The sequence below is a fragment of the Eretmochelys imbricata genome, chromosome 6, assembly GCF_965152235.1.
Source record: "Eretmochelys imbricata isolate rEreImb1 chromosome 6, rEreImb1.hap1, whole genome shotgun sequence".
Lineage (NCBI taxonomy): Eukaryota > Metazoa > Chordata > Testudines > Cheloniidae > Eretmochelys > Eretmochelys imbricata.
Window position 1 is genome coordinate 125963322 of NC_135577.1, and position 22847 is coordinate 125986168.

At 49.4% G+C, this 22847-nt stretch overlaps 1 protein-coding gene across 1 annotated transcript; it reads right to left on the minus strand.

Moving 5' to 3' along the window:
* Positions 1 to 9864: 9864 nt before the first annotated feature.
* On the minus strand, positions 9865 to 20774 carry LOC144267097 (prostaglandin D2 receptor-like). The gene is made up of 2 exons (XM_077820775.1): positions 19941 to 20774; positions 9865 to 11438 (listed from the first exon to the last, which is right to left on the minus strand). Exons 1-2 carry the CDS (start codon positions 20772 to 20774, stop codon positions 11241 to 11243), a joined length of 1032 nt encoding a protein of 343 aa, XP_077676901.1. The 3' UTR covers positions 9865 to 11240.
* Between the last annotated feature and the right edge of the window lie 2073 nt (positions 20775 to 22847).

The following is a 22847-nucleotide window of genomic DNA, read 5'->3' on the forward strand; positions in this document are numbered from 1 at the left end:
ACGACAGGATGGAACTCTTGATTCGGTCCTTCCTGCATTAAGCCTGCTCCCACACCACGCTCGGACGCATCTGTCATTACTAGGAACGGTTTGTCAAAGTCTGGAGCCCTTAGCACAGGGTCAGACATGAATGTCACTTTAAGCTCGTTAAAGGCCTTCTGACGCTCTTCAGTCCACTGAACGGCATTTGGCTGTTTCTTTTTGGTTAGGTCTGTCAGTGGGGCGGTGATTTGGCAGTATTGCGGTACAAATCGCCTGTAATATCTGGCCAAGCCTAAGAAGGATTGGACCTGTTTCTTTGACTTTGGGACAGGCCACTTTTGGATGGCATCCACTTTGGCCTATAGGGGGTTGATAGTTCCTTGACCCACCTGGTGTCCAAGGTAAGTCACTCTGTGTAGGCCTATCTGACACTTCTTAGCCTCAACAGTTAGTCCAGCCTCCTTTATGCGCTCGAAGACTTTTTGTAGATGTTTCAGGTGTTCTACCCAGGAATCCGAAAATATGGCCACATCATCAAGGTAGGCGACTGCATATTCTCCAAATCCCGCTAGGAGACCATCTACAAGTCTTTGGAAGGTGACGGGTGCATTCCACAGCCCGAAAGGGAGCACATTAAATTCATACAGCCCGACATGTGTGGTGAAGGCTGACCTTTCCTTGGCGGATTCATCTAGCGGTACCTACCAGTACCCTTTGGTTAAGTCCAAGGTAGAGATGAACTGGGCCCATCCCAGTTTCTCCAATAGTTCATCTGTGCGTGGCACTGGATAGTTGTCTGGGCAAGTTACAGAATTTAGCTGACAGTTGTCCACGCAAAAACGTATCTCCCCATCTGGTTTGGGAACTAGAACCACTGGAGATGCCCAGGCACTGCCAGAGGGACAGATTACACCCATCTGTAGCATACCCTGGATCTCCCGTTCTATAGCAGTTTTAGCTTGAGGAGACACCTGGTAAGGTTGGACTTTAATTGGGTGAGCATTACCTGTGTCAATGGAGTGGTATGCCCGTTCAGTCAGTCCAAGGGTGGCTGAGAACGTTGGCGCGTAGCTAGTGCACAGCTCCTTGATCTGTTGTCGCTGCATATGCCCAAGGGTCATGGAGAGGTTCACCTCTTCCACGCCACCCGCACTTTTCCCTTCGTAGTAGACACCTTCAGGCCACTCAGCGTCATCTCCTCCCTGGGCTGTAAACTGACAAACCTTTAATTCTCTGGAATAAAAGGGCTTTATAGAATTAATATGGTACACCTTAGGCTTTTGGTTGGAGGTGGGGAAGGCTATGAGATAATTAACAGCTCCCAGGCGCTCTTGGACTGTGAATGGCCCTTCCCATGACACTTCCATTTTATGGGCCTGGAGCACCTCTAAGACCATGACCTGGTCTCCTACTTTGAAGGAACGCTCTCTGGCATGTTTATTATATCAGGCTTTTTGCTCTTTTTGAGCATCCTGTAGGTTTTCTTTAGCAATGGCTAAAGAGGTTCGGAGGGTGTTTTGTAGGTTGGTTACAAAGTCCAGAATGTTAGTTCCTGGAGAAGGTGTAAACCCCTCCCATTGCTGCTTCACCAACTGTAATGGCCCCTTAACCTCGTGGCCATTTACAAGTTCAAATGGGAAGTAGTACAGCTCTGTAGGCAAAGAGCAACTGCTGCAACACTAGGTCCCAGTCATTGGAGTGCTCATTTACGAATTTACATATCATGGCCCCCAAAGTTCCATTAAATTTCTCCACCAGGCCATTTGTTTGATGATGGTAAGGGGTGGCAACCAAGTGATTCACCCCATGAGCTTCCCAATGGCTTTCCATAGTTCCTGCCAGGAAATTAGTTCCTGCATCTGTGAGGATGTCGGAGGGCCAACCTACCCTGCCAAAAATGTCTGTTAGTGCCTGGCACACACTTTTAGCCCTGGTGTTGCTTAGAGCTACTGCTTCCGGCCATTGGGTGGCAAAATCCATGAAAGTCAGTATGTATTGTTTTCCTCTGGGTATCTTTTTTGGAAAAGGACCCAGAATATCCAAAGCTACTCACTGAAATGGAACCTCAATGATGGGAAGTGTCTGTAGAGGGGCTTTGACCTGGTCTTGGGGTTTTTCCACTCTTTGGCACACCTCACAAGACTGGACATAGGTAGAAACATCCTTGCCCATTCCCTCCCAGTGGAATGACTTTCCCAAATGGTCTTTGGTTCTGTTCACCCCAGCATGGCCACGAAGATGATCGTGGGCTTAGCTTAATAGCTTTACCCGGTACTTAGTTGGAATACCAACTGTCTCTGAGGATGCCAGTCTTCCTGGTGTCCACCAGAAAGAGTTTCCTTGTATAAAAGTCCTCTTTCTACAACAAATCTGGATCAATTAGAAGAGCTGAGAGGCGGTGGGTTGCTCCGTGCCACCGTCCAAGCTCTCTGGAGGCTTTCATCTGCTTCCTGTTCAGTCTGGAACTGTTCCATTGATGCTGGAGACATCAGTTCCTCATTGGATTGTGGACCTAGGCTTGGTCCCCCTGGAAGCGATGCAGGTGATGGGGCTGTTTCCGTTGACTGTGAACCGCTCTCTGCTGGGGCACTATGTTGGGGTTCAGGCTCCGGCTGAGCCTCTTGTGTAGGGTTATCGGCTGCTGCTGGTGTAGGTTCAGTGGGGCCCTCTGGTGTTGGGGTTTCAAGCACTGGATTTGTTCTGGTGCTGGTTGTTCCACCAGTTCCAGTTCTGGGACTGGCTCTGTCTGGGTCTCTGGGACTGGATCCACTACTGCTGCTGCTGACGTTGGCATGTGGTCCGGTTCCATCACCTCTGACCGGGTCCTGGTAGAAGTTTCCAGAATACAGCTAGTTGTGACATCTTGTTTAGCCTGGCTGCGGGTGACCATTCCCACCCTCTTGGCTAGCTTCACATGATTGGCCAAGTCTTCCCCCAACAGCATGGGGATGGGATAATCATCATAGACTGAAAAAGTCCACGTTCCTGACCAGCCCTTGTACTGGACCGGCAACTTGGCTGTAGGCAAGTCAAAAGAGTTTGATTTGAAGGGTTGAATTGTCACTTGGATCCCTGGGTCAATCAAATTGGGGTCCACTAAGGAAGCATGGATAGCCGACACTTGTGCTCCAGTGTCCCTCCACGTGCTGACCTGCTTCCCGCCCACACTCACAGTTTCCCTCTGCTCTGAGGGTATCTGGGAGGTATCTGGGCCTGAGGACCTTTGGCGTGATTCCGGTGCAATGAACTGTAATCTGTTGGGGTTCATGGGGCAGTTGGCCTTTACATGCCCTGGCTCGTTACATTTAAAACATCGTCCAGCTGACGGGTCACTGGGGTGAGGTGGGTTGCGGGAGAACGGTGTAGGTGGAACGATAAGGTGTCTGGAGTGTTCCTTGGGGTGTAGTTGGGGCCTTGGGCTGCCCCGATAGTAGGGTGTGGTCTGAGGTTGTATCTTCTGGTATCCGCTCCAACTGCGACCAGTTTTTTTCTTTTCTGCCACCTCCACCCATTTGGCTCCAATCTCCCCCGCCTCGATTACAGTTTTGGGCTTCCCATCTAGGATGTATCTTTCTATTTCCTCAGGAACACCCTCTAAGAACAGCTCCATTTGAATTAGGAAGGGCAAATCTTCTGGAGAGTTAACACTTGCTCCTGATATCCAGGCATCCCATTGTTTCACAATGTGGTAGGCATGTCGGGAAAATGACACGTCTGGTTTCCACCTTAGGGCTCTGAACCGCCGACGGGAATGCTCAGGTGTTAGCCCCATTCTGACTCTCACCTTGGTTTTAAACAGTTCATACTTGTTCATGTGTTCCTTAGGCATTTCAGCCACCACCTCGGCTAAGGGTCTACTGAGCTGCGGCCTCAGCTCTACCATGTATTGGTCTGTAGAGATGCTGTACCCAAGGCAGACCCTTTCGAAGTTTTCTTAGAAGGCCTCGGTATCATCGCCTGCCTTGTAGGTGGGGAACTTCCTGGGATGTGAAGCGGTACCTGGAGAAGGATTGCTAGGGTTTGTTGGTATATTCTGTTGAGCCTTTGCCTTCTCCATCTCCAGTGCATGCTTCCTCTCTTTTTCCTTCTCCTCCAGTTCTTTTTCCCTTGCCTCCATAGCTCTCATGTGGGCAGCCTCTAGGGCTTTTTCTGCGTCTTTCGCTGCCTCCATTCTGGTTAACTCCAGTGTGTGTTGTGCCTTGGTTTCTGTCATCGTAGCCTCTCTGTTTTTAACTAACTTTACACTCGAGAGTTAGAAAGAAAACCACAAAACAAACAAAGAAACAAAAAAAAAACCTGGCTTGTAAAATTTTGCTGTGCTGTAACCTGACACCTATGTTCTCTGATAGCTATTCTCAGCCTACAGAAAAAGCCTTTTAAAAAACCACCTCTGTCTCCAGGCAAATAGACAGAAAAAGCCTCTGGATGCTCTTAGCTAAAAAAACCCACCTCTTCAGATCTGTGAAAAACTTGTGAATTTCCCTACAGGAGGTTAACTACCCTACCTTTAGGTAGAGAAAACTCCAGCTCAGAAAAGAAAGATCCCTTTGTTATGCCTGCTGCTCCGTCCCCACAGGCAGAGACACAGAATTTACAGCTGCAATCCTCTTTTAAAATCCTGCTGTGCTTCTGGTTCAAAATGATCCCACCCCTCTGCCAACATGACAAGGTTCCTTCCCCACTCTGAACTCTAGGGTACGGATGCGGGGACCTGCATGAAAGACCCCCTATGCTTTTTCTTAGCAGCTTAGGTTAAAAACTTCCCCAAGGTACAAACTTTGCCTTGTCCTTGGACCCTATGCTGCCACCACCAAGTGTGTCAAACAAAGAACAGGGAAAGAGCCCACTTGGAGATGTCTTCCCCCCAAAATATCCCCCCAAGTCCTACACCCCCTTTCCTGGGGAAGGCTTGATAAAAATCCTCACCAATTTGTACAGGTGAACACAGACCCAAACTCTTGGATCTTAAGAACAATGAAAAATCAATCAGGATCTTAAAAGAAGAATTTTAATTAAAGAAAAGGTAAAAGAATCACCTCTGTAAAATCAGGATGGTAACTACCTTACAGGGTAATCAGATTCAAAACATAGAGAACCCCTCTAGGCAAAACTTTAAGTTACAAAAAGACACAAAAACAGGAATATCCATTCCATCCAGCACAGCCTATTTTACCAGCCATTGAACAAAAGAAAATCTAACTAATTTCTAGCTAGATTACTTACTAACTTTTTACAGGAGTTCTGAGCTGCATTCCTGATCTGTTCCTGGCAAAAGCATCACACACACAGCCAGACCCTTTGTTCCCCCCCCTCCAGCTTTGAAAGTATCTTGTCTCCTCATTGGTCATTTTGGTCAGGTGCCAGCGAGGTTATCCTAGCTTCTTAACCCTTTACAGGTGGAAGGGTTTTGCCTCTGGCCAGGAGGGATTTCATAGCCCTGTGGACAGGAAGGTGGTTACCCTTTGTGCTGGAAATGGCCTAACCTGAAGATTACTTTAGATAAGCTATTACCAGCAGGACAGTGGGGTGGGAGGAGGTATTGTTTCATATTCTCTGTGTATATATAAAGTCTGCTGCAGTTTCCACGGTATGCATCTGATGAAGTGAGCTGTAGCTCACGAAAGCTCATGCTCAAATAAATTGGTTAGTCTCTAAGGTGCCACAAGTCCTCCTTTTCTTTTTGCGAATACAGACTAACACGGCTGTTACTCTGAAACCTTCCCTTGATATGCATGACACATCTCCACTCCCTGAAACTGAAACAACTGGATGCTCACTGGTACTGTTACTTCACAGCTGCATGCGGAGTACAGAAACAGACACAGGGATTGCTCTTGACGGGTCTCACTGTTTCTGTTCTCAAAGAGGGCCTGATCCAAAGCCCACTGAAATCTCACTTACTTCAGCAAGCTTTAGTTCAGACCCTGTATGTACTGACGGCCTCTGTTTGGCCCTTGAATCTTCTTGCACTGGTACTAAAATACAGCCGGGGCATGCAGGGTTTAATAGACCCATGGGGAACACCCAGGCAGGCCTTACACTACAAGCGTGCAGGCACCTAGTTCATCGTTTACCATCTGTGCCATTTAATAATTGCCACCCTGATTTTTCCCAAGTTTTGGGTAGTAAAAAGGTGCCCTGACCTGAAACTCTGGGCCCCCAGAATTCAAGCTAGACTGGAGTTTTATGGCTGATAACTAAGGCTGCAATTCTGTCACGGAGGTCACGGATTCCGTTGACTTTCCACAACCACTACTGGAGTGGCTCCAGGGCCAGCTGCACCGGCCACTGCTGGTCCTGGGGAGCACCCCAACAGTAGCTGGTGCGGCTGGCCCTGGGGACCACCCGAGCAGCAGCAATTCCGGGTGCAGCCAGAGCAGCGGCCCCCTGGGACGCCCTGGAGGCCATCGGGAGAACGGTCTCCAGGGGCCTCGGAGCAGCAGGCCACCGGGGGCAGTCAGCCCCCTCTGCTGGAGTAGGGCCCCCCCCAGAGCACTAGGGCCCAGGAGCAGAGATTTAGTAATGGGTTTTTATAGTAAAAGTGATGGACAGGTCATGGGCAATAAACAAAAATTCACAGCCAATGACCCGTCCGTGATTTTTACTATAAGTACCCATGACTAGAACTTAGCCTTGCGGATACCCTCTGGTGGTAAAAAGAAAAGGAGTACTTGTGACACCTTAGAGACTAACAAATTTATTTGAGCATAAGCTTTCGTGAGCTACAGCTCACTTCATCGGATGCACCCGATTAAGTGAGCTGTAGCTCATGAAAGCTTATGCTCAAATAAATATGTTAGTCTCTAAGATGCCACAAGTCCTCCTTTTCCTTTTGCGAATACAGACTAAAACTAACACGGCTGCTACTCTGAAACCTCTGGTAGTAGGCATTTATAAATAAAGGGCTGACCTAGCTAGGACAGGATTTCGTTCACATCAATAGAATCTACATTTTTAGAGCATCTTGTAGCAGGAAAGACTGCACCCCCGCGTGCCTTACAAACCCTTCCTACTGATCACAATATTTATTGCTGTACAGAGGCCCACGGATTTCAATGAAAGTATAAACACTATACTTGAGGGGGTTGCAGGATCCACTCCTATTTCACCAATTGGTTAAATGCTGCCACCTCTAGGACAGAATGCGAGACAACATTCAGAAAGACGAGTGATTTTAGGAATGAGTTACAACAGAACAGAGATGAGGAGTCATATGTCCAATTAAAATGCCCCTCGAGCTTCAATGCACACAAAAAAACCTCACTGACTTCAGTAGGAGTTTTGTCTGTGGCAGGATGGCAGTTTCTGGCCCACTTAAGTATCCTTGGAGCTTTTACAATAAAACAAACTCATCGTGAATAACCGCAAGCATGTATCTGAACAAATGATTAACAGTTTCAATATAGGGATAAAACCACAAGCAAGAGAAGCATGCAGTTCCAAAGCCATTCAGCAATCGCAAGGGGTTTTAGGCCTGCTTGAAAACGAACTATTTTAAGGCAGCCAAAATTGGAAATTGTTCCAAATCCTCTGACAGGGTGCCTGAAGAGCTGCCTCAGAGCGCCTCAGTTGGATCAGCCCCTCCAGGCAAGATAGGCAGGGGTGATGCCTCGTTTGTGAATCCCGACAGGCCTAGCCATGACTTGTATATCAGCACTTAGGCAGCTGGGTGCGTGCCCACCCGCAGAGTTTTAGGGGACTTTGTCGACAGGAACATAGGGGGTTAGGCCACAGCTGAGCTGGGGGATTTGATGATCGAAATTTTGGACTTAGGCAGCTAAAGTAGCAGGTAGGTGCCTAAATCCCTTTGTAGACCTAGCCCTCATTCCCTTTGTGCCTCAGTTCCCCATCTGTAAAATGGGCATCTTAGCACTGGCCTTCCTCACAAGGGTGAATACATTATGCTGTAAAGCACTCAGAGCCTAGGGTGATAGGGGCCATCTAAACACCTGAGATAGACAGAGGCCCCTAACTCCAAACTTCTGCACCTAAATAAAGAGCCAGGTTTTCAAATGGGCTCAGCACCTCCAGGTCTCAGTGAAATCAGTTAGGTGGTGGGTGCCCAGCACCTCTGAAAACCAGCCGGTTTATTTCGGTGTCTAAATCTGGATGTAGGGACCAAGCCTTACCTTAGCACCCCAAGTTTGAAAATGCTGGCCTAAGTTTACACGCCTGCTTTTAAAGACGTCCCACAGGTAGGGCCCTACCAATTGCATGGCCGTGAAAGACATGTCACGGACCATGAACTAAGCCCTTCCCCAGGAAATTTGATGTCCCCTGTGCTGCTGGGAGCACTCCAGCTGGGGGCTCCTATCTGCAATTCCTGGCTGAGCTGGGGAGGGACAGGACGTGTCCTTCCCCTGCACGGCCACTCTTGGGGAGAGATCCGATCCACTTCTGGGTGCCTTTTGGATTGGGACCCCCCAGGGTTACAACACTGTGACATTTCAGATGTAAGCATCTGAAAACCTGAAACTGACCAATTAAAAAACTCTCTGGCCATGACATTGATCAAAATGGACCGTGAATTTGGTAGGGCCCTACTCATAGATCTTTGAGTACCTCTGGCTTGTCTCTAACACCACACAAGCACAGGAAGGAAAATGCCAGATCACTGAGTGACCCATCTACTCCAGTATCATGATTCTGGCAATGGCTTTTATCAGACACATCAGAGGAAAATACAAAACCCCACAGTGTACAATTAACAGATAATTGGTCCATTGGAGAAGCTTGTTCCTAATTCCAGGCAGTTTAGTAGTTGGCAGATCCCGCGAAGCAAAATGGTTTATATCCCTTATCTAATGTAACTGTGGATGTATTTCCTTTAATCATTTCTAATTCCGCTAGGGCTCCCCATCTCTATTCTGGGGCACTGGTTCAGCATTTACTCAGAGGGAAAAGTACCACCTGAAGAGGGCTTGTCTACAACAGTGTTTCCTGACCCGCCAGTGTGGTGCGGGTATGTTCTAGATGGGTCACCACCAGGGCTGGATTATCCCATCACTGAGCCCTAGACAAACATAGACTTTCTTCCGGCCCGGGGTGGAGGGGAGGCCCCGGAAGTCTCCTACTGAAAGGCAAGCCAAGAGCAATCTTTCGTAGACTGTGGGAATGTGACAAGTCTTCCCCAGCTTGATGTAAAACAGCAACATCAAGTTTCTTCCCTTAAGGTGCAAAGTTTCACAATAAATATTTGCACAGGTTTCTTCCTTGTAAAAACTCTCACTCCAGCCCAGATACAGCAGAATAAATATCACGTGATACCACAATAAACCTGACTAGCCAAGTAAACACGGATCGAAACACACCTTTCACCAGACAGGTACCACGATAATACTTGCATGGTCTCATATTCTACATATTCCTGTAAGGTGGTTTCTGTCTTTGATACATGTATGTAACTTGAATCAGCATTAATGGCAGTTATACACGTAGCGAGGGAGGAAACTAAACCCCAGTTTAAATGACCATTTTGTTCCCATAGCTGCTCCCATTTTGGGCATTTTCTCATAAACTTGCTGCTTCTTTTAAGCACACAAGAAAGGCCAGACTGGGTCAGACCAAAGGTTGATCTACCTCAGTATCCTGTCTTCCGACAGCAGCCAATGCCCGGTGCTTCAGAGGGAATGAACAGAACAGGGAATCATCAAGTGATTTTGCCATACAGATAGTATTCAAATAATTGCAGCGAGCCAACTAGCTATTGGACTGACATGACCCTAACTTGTCAACGTTGTACAATACCTTGGGGAGGGCCCCTCTAAAATGCATCAGATAAGAACAATAATTCCCAGACTGGTCGCATAAACTTCCATTGTTAAAGCAAAAGATCAGTGATGTTTGTTTACCAAACAACGGAAATCATGAACAAGGTATAAATCTCAGTGCTGGCTAAAGAATAATTTATTGAACAAACCATACAATGCAACAGGATGTTGCTTTCTAAGATACATTTTTTATCCCTTGTTTGTCCCCAATGAATAGTTAAAGCACTTGAATGGTTGTAGCATATAAATGTAAATGCATTACTCCACTGCAAGCCTGTTTACTGTCTTAAGACCCAACCTGGCAAAGATTTACCCCCCTGCATAACTTTATTCACGGACTACTCAGAAGAGTAAAGTTACACCCGTGGGTAGATCTCTGCAGGTTCCCTCGGGCCGTGTCCTGCAGTAGTTCTGCACACAGAACCCCCCTTTTCTCTAACACCAGAAAGAGTTCTCTGTGCAAATCTAGGGCAGGGCTTGTCTTCACTGCAGAGCGTTACCTACCAGCCCCAGCAAGAGCCCTCACGCTGCAGAACAACGAGGAGTGCTTGTGGCATCACTCCAGCACCACCGAGCCTTTGTATTAGCAGCACAAAATAGCTTAATCCCCACTGCATTACTAGCTTGAATGGGAGCAGCAGTGGAGGGTCAGGCCACCCAGCCCTGCCTAGCCAGCTAGCTCGTGTTTGAGCACTCAGGCTAGAGGTTTCTGTGTGAGCGTGGGGTTGAGTTCAGGGCTGCCCTCGAGTTATACCTGGAGCTGACTCTACAATGAAGACAAGCCCACTGAATCATTGCTGCTGGGTCTGATGCTGTAGGTACTGTGCATTTGATACCATCTGGCTACTGGATGACAAGATAGATTTATTGGGGTGGGGAGGCAGCTACATGACACTGTGCACTGCTTTGATTTATTTGCAAAAGGAAGAGTTTTATTTTCCCTTATCAGACTTTGGTGACTCCTGATTTAGGCTTTGATCCTCTCAGCGGACCCCTGTGGGTAGACACGTCTGTCCGCCGGCAGCCTGCTGAAATCAATGGGAAACCCCCAAAGGCAACAGGGCCCACCCACGCAGTGTGGCTTGCCGGATCGGGGCCATACTCAGAGAGCAGCACTTGATACCACAAACTTGATTTTTACCAAGTTCTCTGGGAAGCAGAGCGCTGTCACTTCATGAGATTCACTGTTACTCACATGGCCACAAACTTTCAGTTCCAGTCTGTAACAGGAAAGGCAAAAATGCAATAACGGAGGAATGCCTCTTCTCTGTACATGTCCACAGCAGAACGGCTAAGGCCCTTGACCTTCCCCGGAATACATTTCTGTATTTTCTTACCGTGTTTATAGCAGATCCACCGATCCACAACATTTGGCATCATTAGTGAGATCGGTTTGATTAGGTAAACAATTCCTGGAACAATATTCCTTCAAGTCGAGTTACCAAACAAAGCAGAATGCTCTTCACCGCGGCAGCTTCGGTGTCGAGGTCATAGAAGCTGAGGCGTTGTGGCTTTTTTAGAGTTCAGTCTTCTGCAAACCCTATGAAGGAACTTGCGAAAAACTGATGTCCTGAAAATGATGAACACCCAGGGGTCCACAATGGAATTCACAGATAGAAACCTCAGGGCCGTAAGGTCTGCCTTTTCATTAAAGTCAGCGGCAAAGGCTCCGACATAAGCCCGGACCTGTTTTAAATAAAAAGATCTAATTATAAAACCTAACAGCTGAGCTCTGGCAATAAAGTACAGCACTTCGTAAATGACTTCAGTAAGCTCCCTACATTCAGTCATCATACTCGACGGCTTTTCTGCACTGAATCAGCACACGGCTCATTCTGAGATTGCGCTCTGCTTAGATCGACATCAAGCTTAACTAAAACCAACTGAGCAGGCAGATGGATCAGTCAGTAAACAATCTGGGATCAGGCAACAAAACAGTAGTTTCTGTGCACATAATTACACTTCATGGGACAGATCCTCAGCTGGTGATGGGGCGATGCCCATTGGTGCCAATTGAAGATCTGGTCCTATACGTTTTAATTGTTTAACAACTTACAAGCTCAGTAAGTGGTGGCAGGTGAGCACAGTAGTGCTCAGCGGAATATAGTGAAGGCATGCAGGGCTAGCTTTGAAGGCTAACACAGACGGGTTTTGATAAACTGAATGTCTCATGAGGAAAACGGCCTCATTTTGATCTCCGTTGCACATGACTGGTGCCACTGAACTCAATGGCATTGCACTGGCATGAGATAAGAAGGGGGCCCGTATTTCTGGCTGTGCGTTGGCTACTAATCAATGCCCCCATTCAATCTTGATTCCAGGCCCTCGAGTTGCAGGGCTTGGATGTCATTAGCAGACGTGCAGATCTGAGAAGATGGTTTTGCCATTCCGACATGAATGCATTTTTGTGCCAAATAAAGGACATGTAAAGCCTTCTTCCTAAGATGGAAATAAACTGGTTTCTCCAAACTATCTGTGCCTCAGTGTCCCCGGGCTAGATCCTCAGCTGGGCTGAGCTGGGGAGGGCAAGGTGGATCTAAACAATCTTTGCATTCCTCTGATCCTGGCACCACCAGGAAACAAAATAGTCCCCGGCATAACTAAAGCAACTTTAAGGAAGGCTCCGGGTAACAGCCGCTGGGAGCAGTCCCCTAAGGAGAGCTCCTCTGCCCAAGGATCAGGCAGCGTGCTGTGTGCTCTGACACCTGCCCCACGTGGGTGAGGGGAGTGGGTGACGTGCAGTCAGCTACACTCGCTTTATACCACCCTGGGATTTCCCGGTATCAGGGATCCCCAGCAGTGCAGTGCAAAGAAGCTGGGACAGAGTGTCTGGAAACAGGGCTGCTGCAGACCCAGTCTCTGGGCAACCTAACGAGTGCAGCTGGCCTCCAGCCCGGTGCCTCATTGGCCACCATGATTGTGGGAAGAGTCAGCTGACCAGCTCTTAAGCCCGGCAGCAGCTGCATCTCACCAGCTACTCAAAGCATTTGATTTGCCCATGGCTTTGACAGCGCCTGTCCCTGCCTTGGTTCATTCCAGGTAACCTGGTTCTGATCCCTGCTTTTGGCACTGACCACCCGGGCTCGGCCTGACTCCTGCTCTGTCTCCTAGGTACAATCAGGGCTTAATTTGTGCCAGGGCACGTGAAGGCTAATCCCCTGCACCTCTAGTCTTGGCAGATCATAGCCTTGGCACCTCTGGGCTTGCTGCATCAGTTAGGAATCTCTAACAGCTGGACATGACTGCCACATCCCAGTCCTGTGACACAGGGGCTGAGGATGTGAACTAGACTTCATCTGTCTCAAACACAGGGGATAATAGCGCCCAAATTTGTGAAGACGTAAATGCTGGAATGAAAGGCATGATGGCCCTGATTCTCCTTTCACTTTACACTCACGTAACTCTCTTAACGTCAGTCAAGTTAATTGTGATTTAGTTTCCCCCTGGTGGGCAAGGAGGACCAGGCCCACTCTCTGTGAAACATTAACTACTGGGGAAGTGAATGTGTAAGGAACAATTGAGCGTTTGCAAACACGGCAGATCATAGGGACACATTGCAGCTGGGAAGGAAACAGCCTCCTTTCTGATGCAGCACAAAGCGAAGTCTACGTAGGGGCAAAACCTGAGCTCAGGAATTAGGTCACTGGAATTAGGACTGGAGAATCCTCTGACAAATGGAATTGCTCATGGATCAGGAAATCCCATCACTGGTTGCATTAAACAGCAAGGTGAGGTCCCAATCCTGCAAACCCTTAGGCAAGGGAAATAAGGAGGAAGAGCTAGCAGGTGAATCATAGAATCTCAGGGTTGGAAGGGACCTCAGGAGGTCATCTAGTCCCCCCCCCTGCTCAAAGCAGGACCAATCCCCAATTTTTACCCCAGATCCCTAAATGGCCCCCTCAAGAATTGAACTCACAACCCTGGGTTTTTAGCAGGCCAATGCTCAAACCACTGAGCTATCCCTCCCCCCAAGAAAATCATAGAATCCAAGGGTTGGAAGGGACCTCAGGAGGTCATCTAGTCCAACCCCCTGCTCTGCAGACAACTACTGGTCTGTGGGTGAACCACCTGAGAACGTTTTTGAAGGAAGACAGAAAAACCTTGGAAAGGGGGCCTTAAACTTTGCTTGTGGGCCCGACTTAGCATTAATCCTTTCTAGGCTACATGACAGTGCTTGTAGAACCACTTTGTGCAAGAGTTCAATGAACTCTTTCCGCATCTCCATCATTAAGGTACATTTATCGTACCAATAAACCAATCCAGTGATGTGTACGTGTTGAAAGAATTCATAACTATGCTTCTTGGGTCAGAGTTAAGGCTGAATTCATTTCTTCCCCCCCGATGTATAAAATGTTATGTCATCTTTGGTCTGCTTCTGTGGCATGCAACAGCCTTCTGGGCAGGTAGCAGCTAAAATAGCTTTTTGAATTTTGATCATTGCAAAATACCTGGTGCAAGACAGTGGCAGAATGGAGACGGCAAAAAGCCCAAATGTTGTACTGCCTCCAATCTAGGGATTGGAAAAAACGTTAGGGCAAAAATCTCAGAGAGATGACAGGCAGTCGGTGAGACTTTTTAATTCCTACATAAATGAACATGTTGGACCTGATTCTCCTCTCATTGACATGGGTGTAAATCAGGAGTAACTCCACTGAAAACAATGGAACAACACTGGTGGAAAACTGGTGTGAAAGAAAAATGAGGCCTATTATTTTGAGACTTTCCTTTAATGCACCTATTCCATAACCGTAAATGTGCTTGTTTTTACACGCAGTGGTGTCGTAGCCATGTTGGTCCCAGGATATTCGAGAGACAAGGGGGATGGGGGGACATCTTTGACTGGACCAACTTCTGCTGGCAAGAGAGAGATGTTTTCGAGCTGACACACCACTCTTTTTCAGGTGTGTGTAGCTGGAAAGCTTGTCTTTCTCGCCAACAGAAGTTGGTCCAACAACAGATATCACCTCACCCACCTTGCCTCTGGTTTTTTTTACAGTAACTAAAGATTTGCAACCTTGAATGATTTGAAACTTAAATGTTGCTTTAAAAAAAACACACACCATTTTAACTATGAAGTCATCATCTCCATAAAATACCGGTTTTCGCACAATATTTAGTATGATGATAATTCTTGTGTGGTAAGAATGCCCCCTTGTGGACACAGTAATGTATCACCTTTGAGTTCCATTATGGTCTTAGGGCTTGTCTACAAAGTAGAATTGTGCTGGACTAGCTATTCCTAAATTGCTCCATGTGTATGTAGACAAACCCTCAGTCACCTCAGAGTAAATCCTGGATAACTCTATTGACTTTGTTGGAGTTATGCAGAGTTTTCTGTGGCATAAATGTGATCAGAATCGGGTAGAATTGGATTGGAGGCTAGCAACTTAGTCTAAGGACAGATTTTTAAAGGCATTTGGATGCAGAGAAGCACCTAGTAAGATTTTTCAAAGGTGCCTAGCTCCCACTGAGAGTTAGGTGCCTAATGGTAGAGAGGGGGCCTAAATATCTTTAAAGTCTGGTGTCATTTTGTTTTACTTTGCAGAGGGTAGTGTAGAAGGGATACACAGAAGGGGATTCGATTCTAAAAAAGCCTTCTAACCCTGTGGTTCTATGATTCAAAGTACTTAGACTGTAAATTCTTTGGGCGGAGGCTGTCTTTTTATTCTGTGTTTGTGCACCTAGCACATTTGTGGACCCCGGCCCATGATTAGAGCTCCTAGGAACGACCACAAAACAAAGAAATAATAATAATGGAAAGGGGGTGAAAAAAACTGAAACACGTGTAAACACATGAGCCTATGCGCTCCCAAAAGTGCTTCTTTGGCTTAGTTTTGGTACGTGGCGTTGACTTTCCTTGTAAATTTAAGAATCACTATTTATGTGAAATTTATTATTCTCATTTATGAGAATGCCCACTTTTTACTTTCACTAGATTCAGGTTTATGCTCTATTTCTTTAGTCACCGTCCATATTGAAGGAGAGATTATGTGCAGCTCAGGGGCTTTATCTTCTTTGCCCAGAGACTGCTAAACCTTCTCTGACAACTTTAACTTGGATCCAGGGGTCATAACGAAAAGAAAAGAAATGTTTCTTCCCCTTTGCAATGCACAGGTATTTTAAAAACAAAACTCCTGAATTCTCTTACAAGATCCTTATCCCACCTGTATTATTCAGCTGGAACATTACCAGTAGGTCTCTGTGCAACATCACATTGTATATTTGTCTCCTTTTCTAAAAAAGGGTAGGAAAGTCCATATACAAATACAGCACTTAACCAATGTTTATTGTCTTGGAGAACCACTACAAATTTACCTATTAAAAACTCCACTGAAAGGGTTTCCTATTAGCGGGCTAACACAAGACCACAAAAGCAGTGACATTTACAATTAGGCTCTAACAACACACAGATAAGGAGATAGGGCATTCTGCATCGGCTTTGGAAGATCCTCAACTGTGCGTTTTCTTCCTTTTGTGGTTTTAGCAGACCTTTAACGGTCTTTGTTTTGTGTTGAGTCCATTTCAATTTTATAGGTTAAAAACATTTGGTGCATACAATGAATCTGAAAAGAGAACTGAGGAATGTGATACCCAGGCTATGAAATATTTGTCCTATTTACTGTATCCACCGTGTACTGGAGGTGCAGCTTATTCACTTCTGAACGTGAAATATAAAAGCTGGTCTCGGCTGATTAACAGCTTTGTCAATGGGGTATATGCTTTTGGATGCCTCTTTATGTTGCCCCAGCTGTTTGTGAATTATAAGATGACATCAGTTGTGATACTCGGTCTGAACTTGCACAGCAGTATATGGCCAAAAAACATATTAACTTTTTGGCTGATTAAAAAAATGATTATGCATGATAGTGACAACCCATTCTCCCAAGCACAATGCTCCTGTTGTTTTTAAAATAATGGTTCCCTTCAAAACCTGTAGTGCGGAACAAAAGGGCTAATGCTTACCTGCAAAATCATACTTTAAAAAACCCAAACCATTAAACCTCTCTGAGCTAAAGAGGGGTGATGGGGTGGGAGGTGGGTGAAGCCTATTAAAGGTATAAAATCTACCAGATTGTATTTCCAACCACATAAAACCTTCTCAAATTGTGCATGTGGTTTGTTTCTTTGGTGTCTTTTCCTCCAAATTCAGCCCCTAAGTCTCTCCTTGTGGTTAAAATCTCACATTTGATTAGTTTTGATTTTGTAGCTGTAAATCACTGACAAAGGAATTCTGAATATTGAGATGTCCTTAACGGCACTAATGGGCACCACTGAAGTAATTGCATTTTGATTTAATGGCTTTTTTCCCTCCAAACCATACTTTCATATATACAACAGTGTTAAGATACGTGCCGGATCTGGATGAGATAGGTAACTGAATTAAGCCAGTTTTCAGAGTATTTTCACATTTACACAAGTGAAGCTGTGGAAAGAAAATAAGGGCTTGATCATTTAAATCCATATGATCCTGAGTAGTAACCCTACTCATATGAATAACGCCAGAAGAAAAGCCATACTGGGTCAGACCAATGGTCCACCTAGCCAGGGCTGCCCAGAGGATTCAGGCAGCCTGGGGTCTTCGGCGGCAGGGGTCCTTCCAGTCCGGGTCTTCGGGGCACTTCACCGAAGACATGGAGCGGAAGGACCCCCGCCTCCGAATTGCCGCCGAAGACCCGGAGGGGAAGAAGCTGCAGCGGGTCCTTCACTCCGGGTGTGTTCGGCGGCACTGAAGGACCCTCCCCGCCACCAAAAACTCTCGGGGGGGCCCCTGAAAACTCTCACGGGGGCAGGGGCCTGGGGCAAATTGCCCCACTTGCCCCCCGTCTGGGCGGCCCTGATCTAGCACAGTATGCTGTCTTCCAACAGTGGCCTGTGCCAGATGCTTCAGAAGGAATGAACAGAACAGGGCAACTTCTTGAGTAATCCATCCCCTGTCATCTAGTCCCAGCTTCTGGCAGTCAGAGGTTTAGGGACACCCAGAACATGAACACCCCATTGCAGTATATGGGAGTACTCACACAAGTAACCTAATGCATAACTATTTGCAGGAATAGTTCTTAAATTAGCACAGCCCACTTTCTTCTGTGAAATGCTCTATGTTAATATGAAATTCAGACTGTTATCCAGTGCTGGAGACATGTCTCAATGGATAATGTTTTAGAGAGAAAAGGACATGAAAACCTCCCTCGCATAAGAAATCGGGGCATGTGAGGAGAACATGGGTAAGATTTGAGTGATCTGTGGAAGGTGAATGATGCTTCATTGAAGGTTTAAGATTTTTCACAATGTTAATACATTGGACACGTGCCTGAACGGACTTGAGTCTCCTTTAAACTGTGGGTACGGGTGGAAAAGTGACTCTGAAATACACAAACACTGGTGTTTCTTGTTGGCTGATGGCCAGGAACTTTGTCGTAAACGTCTCAGTGTACTCATCAAAGTAGGATCTTTCTGGGGTTTAGCACAAAACCTCACTGATCGTAAGTCAAGTTGCCTTGTTTGTACTTCATACGCCATCCACAACAGTGTGACTCTGGAATCAAAAGCTTTTGCTGTCAGCTTTGTTGACAGCGCCTGAGAAAAAAATGCAGCTTGCAAGAGTTGCTGTCATGGATCTGTAACACTGTAAACATGTGGTTATTTTTAATAACTGTCTCAGTAGAGAAAGCAAGCCACTGACTTACAGTCTGCGGTCGTAATAACCATGACACAGTGTAATTTGCAAGGGGTTCACCTCCTTACTTGTCCCTTGGTTTATGAGTAAACGGAGGGCTTCTTAGTCGATTCAAGCAGGCGAGACATGGAGCTTACAGAGTAAATGGAGCAAGGAGGTGTCATTTTTAAGGTCACTGTGAGAGCATACCCACAGTTTAAGAGGAGACTCTACTTGGGCACCTTGGGGTGCCCATGGCACTTTTTTTTTCCCTTTCTTTGTTTGCTCTTAAAAAGTTTTTAGTGCCGGTGGAAAGGTGATGGATTGCTCCCCCAGAAAAGGCTCAGCATGGACTGCAGAGCTGAGAGGGTGGGTCAGTGTCCCTGTCCACTCAGTCCTTGGTATCTCCGCAGAGGCTGTCAGCAGGAGTGCCAAAGGACAGACTCGGTCCACCCACCCATTTCAGGTTGCAGGGAGCTACCCAATTAACCTCTCCTCCGTCACTGCTGCCCTGGTCAGCTTTCAACAGCATCCAGAGCCTTCCGCTGTTTTATCAGCCCATGTGCCTCTGTCCATCCTCCACACCCAAGAACAGTACCCTGGAAGTTATCAGTTCCAGAAGTCTGGTAGTGACAGAAAGTTACCCACATCCTTTTAGTTAGAGCTACTGGGCCTTTATCTGCACTCACGCCATTGCCTTCATTCACTGCAGCAAACATATGTACAGGGGGTTCACCCCACTCATCCTGACCACCCCTAACACTGGGACAGTGGTGCTAAGTTTTCGGCCTCATTTTGCCCTCCTGAAGATGTAAAGGGGGCAGAGGAATCAGGATGGGAAATCCCAGCCATTAACATCAGCGGGGAGAGGATTTCACTCGCTAGCTTTGATCCCCTTTGTACGGGTGTGGGGGGCAAACCGCTTACCCACCAGCGTAGTTCCTTTGACTTCACTGGGCTCGCACAGGCTAATAAAGTGGCTCAGTGTTGGCAGGATTGGTGTGTCCCAAAACCCGGTTTTCCTGGCTGCACCTGAAAGCCAACGCTCCAAAGGCCCTCTGAAAATAGGGCCGCTTCACAACTGATTTGCCAGGGTCGACGTGATTTTAAACCCACGTATTCCCCAGCGATTTTAAACCCTGGGTACAGAATACACCCTCTGAGCGGACACCCTCCCCGTGGGGGGAGAGTCAGGAGTGCAGTGGACCCCCTGAATGGGGCACAGCGCCCCAGCCCTCCCGTTTGCCTGGCGCCCCTAGAAGCACCAACCCAGCTGCCCAGTGCTTCCAGGCGAGGGCCAGGGGTGAAGCCGCCCAGGGGACAAGCCAGCTTCTAGCAAGGAGGGTGTAAGGCTATACTGGGGAGAGGGGGATGTTACTCCCGCCAGACCCAAAGCCCGCCGATTGAAGTCAGGGGGAAGACGGCCCTCGGGATCAGGGCGGCCCCCAGTTACGGTGGGGCGCTTGGGCCCCCCTGCAGGATCGGGACCTTGCACAAGCATCGCCCCAGCGCCCTCTCCCCCCGCTGCTACTCACGATGAGGGGCAGGGAGCAGACGGTGAAGAGGACGGTCATGAGGGCCAGCAGGACGAGGTGATCCAGCTCCTCCATGCGCGGCGCGGCGGGGGCCCGGCCGGCGGGCGGGCCGCTGCGGCGGTGGGGCCGGCGGGCCATGCGGTAGAGGCTGCGCATGCTGGCCAGGTTGCAGAGCCCGATGGCCAGCCCCAGCGCGCCCAGCAGGCTGGCGTAGAGCACGGAGTAGCCCCGCGCCGGGGCGGCGCCGCCGGCCATGCGGATGAAGCACCAGGTGCCCGGGCAGTACTGCACGGTGGCGCCGAAGCCCAGCAGCGGCAGGGCGCAGAAGAGGGCGCACAGGGCGGCGGCGGCGGCGGCGGCCGGGGCCAGCAGGGCGGCGGCCCGGCGGCGCGGCAGGTGGCGCCGGTAGAAGTAGGGGTGGGCCAGCGAGAGCCAGCACTCCAGGGCCATGGCCAGCAGCAGCAGCGTGGGCGCCAGCCCGAAGAAGGCCATGAGGAAGGCGAAGAGCTGGCAGAGGCGGCCCGGCTGCCCCCCGGCGGCGGCGGCCCCCGCCGGCCACAGCTCGCTCAGGCTCCGGTTGCGGGCGTAGGCCACCAGCACCATGGGGCTGAGCAGGCATTTGCCCAGCAGGTCGGTGACCGCCAGCCCGCTCACCAGCAGGTAGAAGGCGGAGGCCGGCGGGGGCCGCCCGCGCCGCAGCCGCCGCTGGCCCAGCAGGAAGAGGGCGAGCAGGTTCCCCAGCAGCCCGGCGCCGAAGAGCAGCGAGCTGGGCAGCGCCGACTCGCCGCCCTCGAGGGCGCGGCTGCTCCGGCAGCGGTAGCCGTCGGCTTCCATGGGGAGCGAGAGAAGAGCCCGGCGGGGCGGCGGCGGGACAAGAGCCCAGCCGGCCGGGGCGCTGGCCCCCCGGGGATTAGCGGGGAGGAGGGTCCGGGAGCTCAGCCCGCTGGGGGAGGGGAAAGGGAGAGCCCGGCCCTGCGGGCGGGGGAGGGAGGTGCCGGCTGGCCGGGTGTGTGGGGAGCGGGGCTGCCCGCCGTCTGGGGGCGGGTGGGGGCCAGACACGCTGCCGGCGCGGGAGGGTGTCCGGGAACCCGACGGGGCGGCCAGGGGCAGCCTCGGAGGGAGCCCCGGGCAGCGGCCGGGCTCCTTTGCGGGGCTCAGACCCGCCCGGGAGGCTGCTGCGGGCGAGCAATGGGGCCCGGTCTCTGTGGGTCGCTCTGCCCCGGCTCGTTTGTCTCCTCGAGCGACGGGACCCGCCCGGCGGGGCCAGCCCCGGCGACAGCAGCCCGCTGCCCCTGCCGACACAGGGCGAGGTCCGGCGGGAAACCCCAGCGAAAACTCCGGGAGGTCCATGGGAGGCTTAACCAGCCCTCGCTGCTATGGCCCGATGCAGCCTCCCCGCCTGAGCCGCTTTGCCTGCGCTTGCCCGGTGCCCGGCTTTACCCGGCTGTCTGCGATGTCTCCCGAGCAGCTCGGAGGACCGGGGCTGTGCGGTGTGGTTACGCTAGGCAGAGAATCAATCCTCCGCCCGAGCAGCCTGCGTGCTCGGCTGTCACCTCCGGGGAAGGTTTCGCTCTCTTGACACTCGCTTGCCTGTGACTTCAGCTTCCTCTTCCCCCAGGTCGCTGCTCGAGCCTGTGCGGTTTGCAAACGTTTCGGTCTCGTTTTGAAGAGCCCACGGCATCGTGCCGAAGCGCTGGAGGAAGCCACTCGCCCCCACGGAGGAAAGTTCAAGTTAAGAGGGTGCGGGGGCCAGCCTGTGGGTTTCTGTTTCACTCCACCTTTCCCAGGCTTGGGATGCAATTGACGTTTTGGCCCTTGTGGTCGCAGAGAGAAACTCCTGAATGGGAACTGATGCACTGATAAAAAGAACAGGAGGACTTGTGGCACCTTAGAGACTAACAATTTTATGGGAGCATAAGCTTTCCTGGGCTACAGCCCACTTCATCGGATGCATGCACTGATGTCTCCCAGAGTCTGCAGAAAGACAGCTCCTGTGCCTCCCCTGCTGCGCAGAGCTTTGCCAAGGAGGAGCTGTGTGAAATTCGTAGAATCATAGAAGATTAGGGGTGGAAGAGACCTCAGGAGATCATGGAGGCCAACCCCCTGCTCAAAGCAGGAGCAATCCGCAACTAAATCATCCCAGCCAAGGCTTTGTCAAGCCGGGCCTTAAAAACCTCTAAGGAAGGAGATTCCACCACCTCCCCAGGTAACCCATTCCAGTGCTTCACCACCCTCCTAGTGAAAAAGTTTTTCCTAATATCCAACCTAGACCTCCCCCACTGCAACTTGAGACCATTGCTCCTTGATCTGTCATCTGCCACCACTGAGAACAGCCGAGCTCCATCTTCTTTGGAACCCCCCTTCACGTAGTTGAAGGCAGCTATCAAATCCCCCCTCACTCTTCTCTTCTGCAGACTAAATAACCCCAATTCCCTCAGCCTCTCCTCGTAAATCGTGTGTCCCAGCCCCCTAATCATTGTGCCCTCTGCTGGACTCTCAAATTTGTCCACATCCTTTCCTGTAGTGGGGGGCCCAAAAATGGACGCAACACTTCAGATGTGGCCTCACCAGTGCCGAACAGAAGTGAATAATCACTTCCCTCGATCTTCTGGCAATGCTCCTACTAATGCAGTCCAATATGCCGTTAGCCTTCTTGGCAACAAGGGCACACTGCTGACTCATATCTGGCTTCTCATCCACTGTAATCCCTAAGTCCTTCTCTGCAGATCTGCTGCTTAGCCAGTCAGTCCCCAGTCTGTAGCAGTGCATGGGATTCTTCCGTCCTAAGTGCAGAACTCTGCACTTGACCTTGTTGAACCTCATCAGATTTCTTTTGGCCCAATCCTCCAATTTGTCTAGGTCACTCTGGACCCTACCCCTACCCTCCAGTATATCTACCTCTCCCCC